The sequence below is a fragment of the Schistocerca americana genome, chromosome X (assembly GCF_021461395.2).
Source record: "Schistocerca americana isolate TAMUIC-IGC-003095 chromosome X, iqSchAmer2.1, whole genome shotgun sequence".
NCBI classification, from domain to species: Eukaryota; Metazoa; Arthropoda; class Insecta; order Orthoptera; family Acrididae; genus Schistocerca; species Schistocerca americana.
Window position 1 is genome coordinate 36,190,126 of NC_060130.1, and position 10,104 is coordinate 36,200,229.

Genomic DNA, 10,104 nt, shown 5'->3' on the forward strand with positions numbered 1-10,104 from the left:
TTCACGAAATGATCACGTGAAGAAAATTTGAGAAGTTAGAGATAATACAGAAGTGTACTGACAGTCATTCTTCTCAAGCACTGTTCACAAGTGGAACAAGGCAGAGGGGATCAGTTGGTGGCATGAGACGTACCCCCTGCCACACACAGTTAGGTGGTTTTTGGAGCATGATGTTGATATGGAAACTTAATTGCATGCATATACACTGCAGATTGATGACATCACAATAGTAAATCAAAGTAGGAACTAAATAAAATGTTTCAGGCCTTAAATCTAGAAATGGTAAAACTAAAGCTAAAAATGAATACAAAGAAGACAAAAGTTATGGCTACAGACAAGAAAGGAGGTGGAGGTAGGACTGACACAAGAACAGGCAATGAGCAACTCAAGAAAGCAACTGAAATTCAATATCTCAGTAGCTTTTTGCAAGAAAACAATCAATATTTCAAGGCATTCAAGAAAAGAATAGCACAGGTGAAGAATTCCTTCCAAAATAAGAAGAAGCTGCAACTGAATAAACATATCAGCTTCCACATTAAGAAAATATTTGTAAAGACCTTTGTGTGGAGTGTTCTGACACACAGATGCAAAATCTGTACATTAGAAAAGCCAAAGGAAGCTCGCCTCAAACCTGCTGAAATGTGGTTCTGGAGGAGAAGTACAAGAACTAGCTGCATTGACAGAAAAATTAAAGGAAATAGGAGAGAAGAAAAAAACCACTGAAAGTTATAGGCCAGGGCAAAGCAAAATACACTGGACACTTAACTGGAGACGATAATCTTTTAAAAAACATTTCTGAAGGCAAGATCGTAGGTAAGAAAACAAGGGGATGACTGAGAACATCCTACTTAAACAATGTGATCAATGAATGGGATTTTCTTCACACATGGAGATGAAGACAACTGCTGAAGAGAGGAAGCTGTGGCTGCAGAGACAAGGTTTAACCTTTTGGAAGAGTAAGGACAAACAAATACGAAAAAAGTGAGTCTACATGGTAGCTACATATGGAATAAATGACAACTTCTTGTGTGCAGTCATCAAGTCACTTACCCCAGTAGGTGTCTTATCTACTAAAAGTAAAGGTCACTGTTGTGCTTTCAATAGATGTGAACTGCACCCTGAAAATGGTATGTCTAGTTTGCAGTTGTACAGAAGCTTTTTATTTTGCAAAATGGTTCAAATGGCTCTAAGCACTATGGGACTTAACATCTGAGGTCATCAGTCCCCCAAACTTAGAACTACTTAAACCTAACTAACCTAAGGACATCCCTGCCTGAGGCAGGATTCGAACCTGCGACCGTAGCAGCAGCATGGTTCCGGACTGAAGTGCCTAGAACCGCTTGGCCACAATGGTCAGCTTTTATTTTGCAAAGAAATTTTTGATAATAAGATGAACTGATGCTGGTACATGCTACTGAAACCAGTAGTACTTAGATACAACAAAAGTGTGACTATAGAATTAAGAATAATTTTTCCAAACAATCGAGTATTTTTTTCAAAATGGCACCACAATAGAGGATACTTATTTTAAACTAAAGACACAAAAGAAAAAAAGAGAAACTGTAAAGATCTTGAGTTTCATAATGCTCTCTTGGGAGGAAAATATAAGATACCAATTACAAATTATTTGTTTCAGTTCCTTTAGAATAATTTCCTGTTTCACAGGTGCCTTGAAGAAAATAAAAGATCTCAAAAGTGTCTTAATGACAACCGTAGGCCTCATGTTGACAATAATTGGTAAACTTGCAAGCCATACTTTTTTATGTTGTATAAACTACGAAACTGTTAGCATCGTCAGCTAAAATTTACTTCTTCTGTCTTAATATACCTTCCTTCACTTACAGCTGCAGTGTGGAGACAGCGGTGAGGGTGGGAGCGGGGATGGGGGTTAGGGTGAGGGCGTACTACTTTAAAATGGTGATTCTTGTATTGACATTCTTAACAACAGATTTATATCTTTTGTTTATGAAAGTCTGCATGCGATGACAGCTGCACTAGTAATACCTTCACAGGTTCGTATTCAAGTTGCAAGGCTAGATCTATGCCAGCCATGACACGCTTCCAGCCTTTCCTCCTCATGATCTGGTTGTAGCGTTGGGACTGCAGGGTGTCTAAGCTGATGTTCAGACCGTCAAGCCCTGCCCTCTGCAAGGCAACCAGCTGTCTTGTCAACATGAGGCCATCGGTTGTCATTAAGACACTTTCGAGATCTTTTATTTTCTTCAAGGCACCTGTGAAACAGCAAATTATTCTAAAGAAACTGAAACAAATAATTTGTAACATTGTTGCTGCATATGAAACAAAACTCCAGTTGATAAATTGAAAATACAAATTCCTTAAAAGTTAACTGTACATTTGCCCTAATACAAAGAGATAAGAAGGGTTAATAAACTGAATTGGAGAATGCAAGTTAAGATAGCAATGAAAAAATAATTAGAGGCATAAGATCACCTACTGCAACAGGGAAATGGGAATCAATATGAACCATTACCCAGCTACTGTCAACTCATTCCATGTCTCCATGCACAGTGTATAAACCACTGTGGGTTTGTCCGACAAAGTACATTGTTGTACCACACATTATGGTTTATCTCCATTCAATGCTCATGTGGAGTGTGGGAAGAATGATTCTTTAAATAGTTCTGTGCATGCTGTAATTAATCTTGCCTTCATGGTCCCTATAGGAGTGATACATATGTAGTTATTGTATAATCCCTAAATACCTCGCTTAATACAGGTTCCTGAAATTTCATAAGTTGGGTTTTGTCATATATTTGGTGTCTATCTTCACTTGTCTGGCATTTCCAATTTTTAGTAGCTTCTTGATGCTCTCCCATGCATCAAATAAATCTATGATCAATCATGCTACACTATTTTGTATACATTCAATGTCTGCCATTAGCCTTATTTGTTATGGGTCGTACTTAAGCAATATTCTAGAATGGGCCACACAAGTATTTTGTAAGCAATGTCCTCTATAGACTGATTGCATTTTCCAGTATCTTACCAATGAATTGAAGTCTGCATTCTGCTTTGCCTACAAGTGAGTCTATGTCACCATTTCATTTCATCCAGATATTTGTATTAGTTGACCAATTAAAACTGTGATTATTTGATAATGTAGTCATACAATACTGTCTTTTATTTGTTTTGTGATGTGCTCCAATTTACATTTCTGAAAACTTAAACTCAGTTGCCTATCTTTGGAGCAATTTGAAATGTTATGATCTGACTCAAATTTGTGCAGATTTTTTTCAGGCAATAATTCATTATAGACAACTCTATCATCCAGGAAAAGTATGACGTTCCTTATAATATCATCTTCCAGAACATTAAGGTACAACATTAATGTAATAGTATAAATTACTATAACTGTATAAATAAGTTTATAAGTGTGTAAAATACATTGAACTATTTGTTACAACAAAACATTGTACTGGTATACTCAGCAAGATGTTAAATCAGCAGATAGCTACATTTTATGTTCAACATTTTGTGTACAGCATATATGCTGGAAAGGATTTATACCCAAATTAAATAAATCTGAAGAAATGGTAGTGTGTCTCTGGAAAAATAATCCATAAAAACTCATACAGTCCAATTTGCTATTATGTCACTGTTGCTGAAATATAATACAAAGTAACTGAATTCGATGAACATTCTCAGAGTGCAATATGCCTCAGAGTGAAATGCACAGTAATGTCAACATTATTTTTCAAGGCTATGTTTGCGAAAATGGATGAAAGCAAACCACACATTTTGTTCTCAATCTGCGGAAGCATTATGCACTGTGAAACACTGTACTGCTGTTCTACATAAAAGCTGTCTCATTGTCAACATCTTTCCCCTGCTGGCTGTTCTACACTTCTCATCACTGATTCAACACATTGTAAGATATTTTATGCTGTATGACACCACAGTCCAGTCTGGTTAGGACAGCATAAAAATAATATATGAATTTCAGTATTGAAACTGGAACAGCAGAACAGCTCTCATCACACTGGATATCAAATCGAGGTTGGATTACAGCCGTGGGTACATCATTTCATGCTACTCAACTGTATGTCATATGTCAGAGTTCTCCAACTGTAGTGGCTGGTGACTGGTGGCTGGCGACTGGTGGCATACCCATCTCTTGGCATCCTGTGAACAGACGTTCTCCACAGGTGACAGATTTGAAGAAAATGCTGGATACGGCAACAGTGGAACACTCTCTGTATCGAGGTAGCTCAGTACAGATCAGGTGATGTAACGTCTTGCATTATCCTGTTAAAAGATAACATCACGGAGCCCTTGAAAATAGGGTACAGCGATAGGCCTTAACAAAACACAAATGCAATGGCTGCTGTCCAAATTACTGGCTATGTGAACCAGAGGTTGTGACATGTATCCAGTTGCACCCCATACCATCACATCACATGCTGGACCTGCATGTGAATGACAGGTACAATCTGGCCAGGTCTGTTGGCATCAGAGCCTCCACACACAAGTACATCAATTGTGACGATGTTGCAGAACCGAGACTCATCTGATACAATGACACAGTGCCATTCCTTTGTCTGGCATTGTTGTCAGTTGCACCGCTGTCAGTTCAACTCTCTCTAGAGCTGCATTAATGGCTTGACAGTCTGTGCTGCTCCAGATGCCATCACATTGTATGTGTGGATACTTGTCTCACTGTATACAAGCCCACTTCCTGACTAAATGTACACAACTTCACTGCAGGATCATGTACGCATGAGCGAACACTTGTCTGCCCTCTCAGGTGCTAGTTGGATGGCACTACGGAGGCCCTGCAAGGCATTTAGCATGGCCCTCCTGAACCTACCAAATCTATGTTCGCACAAAATGAGATTCTGAGCAATGCAAGCAGCAATATAGTGAAACAATAAACCAGAGTCTCACCAGACCATGAGCCTGCCACTGCCAAATCTGGAATGCTGATAAACATTTCTCCTTCTTCCATTATGCTTAACACGGTCTTTGTGTACACAACCAACACTGAAATAGAATTTCTGAATGAGAAACCGGCTTTCTTGCATACAGAATATGCATGGGAGTGCTGAAAAGTAATGCCTCTGAATTTTTTATTCTGTTCTCAATATCGGTCGAGGTATGACACGTCACGCATATTACTTGGTCAACTTTCCCACTTCACTGACTCGTGGCACACCCCCCTCCCGCTAACAGATGGAGTCGCAATAGGCAGCCCACTCTGACCAGAGATTGTGAATATGTTTACGGTGCACTTCGAGGAAGAGGCCCTGATGTCATCCAAATGGAAATCCATCTTCTTCTTCTTCTTCTGTTATGTGGATAACACACTTGTCATCTGGCCTCATGGAAGAGACAAACTTCTTGACTTCTTTGTACATCTGAACTCCACACGCCACAAAATCAAATTCACTATGGAGACCAAAGAAGAAGGAAGACTACCATTCCTGGACATCATAGTCAGGAGAATAACGGACAGCACCCTGTGCCACAGTGTGTATCTGACTCTATAAAACACATAAACTCAGTTCTCCCTATGGCACTGTGAATAATTTCAATAACAAAAACTGAGATGAATGTTGCAGCGTACATTTAATTTCCACTTTTGCTTTGCATTCAAGATCAGTCTTACCTGAGAGTGCAACATTACATCTTTGTTTAATTTAATTATATGTTCATTCGATTTTGGTTATAAGGCACGTTTTGCTTCCTAATGTTTCATCTCCAAATGCTGGAAACAATCCATGGAGGAAGAGGAGTATGTAAGACATTGGTGGACCAGGTTGGAAGTATCTGTGAATTTCAATACTCTGTAGAAGAGCTCAATCATTTGAAAATAACTTTCAGACCTTGTGGCTATTCTAACAGATATACATAGGGCACTACATTCTAAAATATTTGCATCTTTCAGTGACAAAACAAGAACTAGAGGAAAAGTTCTCTTGCCACTTGTAAAAACAGTCGCAGATCGCGACCTCTGAGTGCTATAAAGAGAAGGTATTGATGCAGTGCTTAAACCAAACTGAAGACCACAACTGCAGCCATACTCAAGCAAATTGCTATGCAGTAGTTTCAGTGAATTTGACAATGATGTGGCTGCTTTCATAGTGGCCCAGTCATATTGTGGGGTACGGAATGCCAGTGACAGGGCTGGAATTGTAGGTGACAGATGGGTTTTTGGCAAAGCCTTGTATCAATACCTCCTTAATTATTGAACTGAAAAACTGTAAAAAACATCATACAGTAAAATCACACAAAAAAAATTCCTATTTCTGCAGGTATTGTGCCTTCTGTTTCTTTTTCATTACAAAAACATATTGATTCAAGTTTATAAAGTCACAACTATGTCACTGTGATTTGTGTAACACACATTCTGGAACATGTTCCAGGAATGCCATGAAACAGACAGCTTTAAATACTTACTCTAGCTCATCTTTCAAGACTTGCATGCCAACAACAACACCATCTATCCAATCTGTTTTTATTTCACTTTCATGTAAAGCTTTCTCCACAAAGGATATCATCTGCCATGTAGGCAGTGCAAGAGGAAATTCCACACTCACATTTGGGTAACCAAGTGGATTCTGTGTCTTGTCAGAACCAAGTACAATCAACCCAATTTCATCTTTACCACTGGTAAATATCTGGAAACATATTAAATGATAAAAATAAGTTTTGTTTATAACAAGTTGTATACCAATAAAAACATCACACACAGGTACTCTTTATAAAATCATTTAATTCGATAGACAAAAAATCTACTCACCAAGCAATGGCAGAACACACACATAAAACACTGTTGTGATAGGCAAGCGTTTGGAGCCAGTGACTCCTTCTTCAGGCTGAAGGGTTGCAGGGGAAGCAAGAAGGGTGAAGGAAAAGGACTGGAGAGGTCTAAAAAAAGGGGTAGATTTTGGTAAAGTTACCCAGAAACATGGCTCATGGGTGACTTACCGTACAGGATGAGAAGGAGAGACTAATTGTTGGGGAGTGCATCGGGCAAGATTCGGAAACCTGAGAGCTTAAAGGTGGAAGACAGGGTAATAAGCAAGACAGAGATTACTACTAAAACTGTACATGAGTTAATAAGAGTGAGAAGCTAAGTGTATTGTATGCAACAGCTGTGGGAGGGGGCAGTGAAAACAGACGGGAAAGACAATGAAAGATGTAGAAAGCTAAAACGGAGTGAAGCAAAGAGTAATTACAGTGAAGAAAAGCTGAGACAGGAGAAATTAACGTAAATTAAGGCGAGGTGGGTGGTGAGAACCAAGGACATGTTTTAGTGCTAGTTCCCACCTGCGGAGTTCTGAGAAACTGGTGTCTGGCGGAAGAATCCAGGTGGCATGTGTGGTGAAACAAGTGCCGAGGTCACATATGCCATGTTGAAAAGCATGCTCTGCAACAGGATATTGTGAGTTCCCAGTATATACACTACGCCTATGCCCATTTATCCTAACTGATAATTTGGTGGTAGTCATGCAGATGTAGAAAGCTGAACAGTGTTTACATAATAGCTGGTATATGACATGTGTCGTTTCTATTTCTCGCCTGATCCGCAGTTCTGTGTGACTTTCCCAAAATCTACACCTTTTCATGGATCTCTCCAGGCCTTTTCCTTTACCCTTCTTCCTTCCCCTTCAACGCTTCTGTCTGGAAGAGCCACTGTCTTTTATGTGTATGTTCTGCTGCCGCTTGGTGAGTAGATTTTTTATCTATTCAATTAAATAAATTTATCAATAATTTATTGTTTTTGTTGTTATAGTTACTCTTTATAACCTACTTAAAATACATCACGTACCCTCCTCTCCACAATTCTTCGAACACATAGTTTTGCCTTTTGTAAAAAATCACTGCGTTTCTGTATAACATACTTGGAGTCAAAGTGTCCAACATCTATTACAATTATAAACAGATGAAAGAAAGTCATTGTATTTATTGGCAGTATTACGCAATCAAATATTTTGAAAGAGTTCCAGTGGTATAAATTTACAATATCTTACAAATAAATATATACGTTTATTCTTTAAATCAATTCTTAGCAATAACATAATAGTATAAATTGCAGAATCAATATAGCCAATTTTAATGTAATGACTGCAATACCAATACAAAATAACAGCGGTAAGTTATTACAAATGAGAGGGAGAGAGAGAGAGAAAGAGAGAGAGAGAGAGAGAGAGAGAGAGAGAGAGAGAGGCATTTAGACAATGTTTCGTTACAGTGCGAAACTTATTAGAATTAAAATGAAGCCATAGTGAATTATTACATTCCAAAAATAATAATTATTGTGTTCTTTCACATCAAAATAATACATTCATTAGGCAATGTATACTTTTAATTTCAGAAATTTTTATAACAGCTCTGAACTTCACTGTTTTGATGAATTTATTACATGTGTCAATGAATGAGGGTTGATAACATTGCTTTAGTCATTCAATTGTTCATCATGTGATATGCACAATGTTCTTAATAACTTCTTATGTAAAGTTCTATCATCAAAAAGATAATCTACGTAAGTTTTAAAAGTCGCGAATCTTTAAACAACAACTTGAAAATGGGCATATCAGTATTTTGTATACATTCTAGCATTGCTAGATTTACTTTTAAATTTTAAAGTATATGAGCAGATTGAGCGACTTTCCATCCAGAAAATTTGCTGTTGGCAAGACCTCACTACAAAGAAAAATGGTCTTTCCGGAGTCAAATGCTAAAAAATTCATAAATACCAGCATTGTAAGTTATACAAACAGGTATTAAGCAATGGGCATAAATATCGTTCTGCTTGGCGAGAAAAAAAGTAGGTAGATGAAAGAGTAAATTGGGTGCAAGGATTGAACATAAACTCACCCAAATTGCAAAGGTTAAAAAAAAAAAAAACAAGAGGGTCACTGCTCAAGAATTGAGTACTGCCCCCCCCCCCCCTTTTCTTTTACAGGCTTGCTTTCACTTTTCAGATGAGACCATGTCCCCCATATGTGAAGAAAATAGCCAATACGTAAAGAGAATTATAGATAAAGCTTTTTCTAGAATGAGATTTTCACTCTGCAGCATAGTGTGCACTGATATGAAACTTCCTGGCAGATTAAAACTGTGTGCTGGACCAAGACTCTAACTTGGTGATCTTAACCCCAGATCTGTGTTGCCGATTTGGGAGGTAGATCTCGTATCTGGAAAGAGGAGATGACAGTTAGGGTACTATGGGTGAGCAGCTGCCATCAATTTTTGATGGTGCAGAACCCACAATAGTGGAACTGCTGCCTAGTCCAAAGGCACCTGTTACCAGTCTTACCCCACAATAGTGTATCGAATCCAGACGTAATGTCGAAGCTGATGAAAAGTCATATGAGAGATTCCTGTAATCTAGGTGTGACTTCACCAATGCTGCATACAGCCATATCAAAGTAGAGTGGACCACACCGTGGTCAGTGTCGCTGAGGCATAGAAGAGCATTCAGGTGCGACCTACATGTCTGCTTTAGTTGACAAAGACGGGGAACCCATGTCAACTAGGCATCAAAGACCGGTCCTAAAAAACACAATGACAGAAATGCATAACATAGGTCATGGCAGGCAAAAAATGGATGCTATGAGTGAAAGCCCAGGATTGTGCTTGGTGTATTGCTCCCTGCATTCTGCCTCCAGCAATAGCCGTCGTGGATGAACAGGAAAGATGGGGACACCATATGCCATGCAGCTGCCGCCAGATCATTGATAGCCACAAAAAGGAGAGTGGCACTCAAAACAGAACCTTGTGCAAGCCCCTTCTCCTGCAGGGGGGGATGCTACAGGAGGCACCAACCTGTACCCAAAAAGTGTGACATGGAAGAAAGTTCTGGATAAAAATCAGGAGTGGGCCATGGAGGCCCCACTCCTTTAAGGTGGAAAGGACGTTATGGCACCATGTGGTATCATAAGATATACACGCAGATCAATGAAAACTGCAACAAGGAACTGATGCTGAGCAAAAGCTGTTCAGATAGCACACTTCAAGTGGACTAAATTATCTTCAGTAGAGCGCCCTTGGCGAAAAGCACCCTGGATCGAAGCCAAAAGATCCGGGGATTCAAGGACACAATCCAGCCTTCGACTAACCATATGTTCAAGTAACTTG

At 39.0% G+C, this 10,104-nt stretch overlaps 1 protein-coding gene across 1 annotated transcript in view; it reads right to left on the reverse strand.

Annotated features, from left to right (window-relative positions):
- The window catches only part of LOC124555014 (molybdenum cofactor biosynthesis protein 1-like), a 61,616-nt gene extending 53,695 nt beyond the window's left edge, over nt 1-7,921 (reverse strand). Inside the window, exons 1-3 of the mRNA XM_047128759.1 lie at nt 7,793-7,921; nt 6,418-6,638; nt 2,005-2,260 (exon numbers count right to left, since the gene is read on the reverse strand). Coding sequence (XP_046984715.1) covers nt 2,005-2,260; nt 6,418-6,638; nt 7,793-7,921 — 606 coding nt within the window. The remainder of the gene's footprint in view (nt 1-2,004; nt 2,261-6,417; nt 6,639-7,792) is intronic.
- Nucleotides 7,922-10,104: the final 2,183 nt, after the last annotated feature.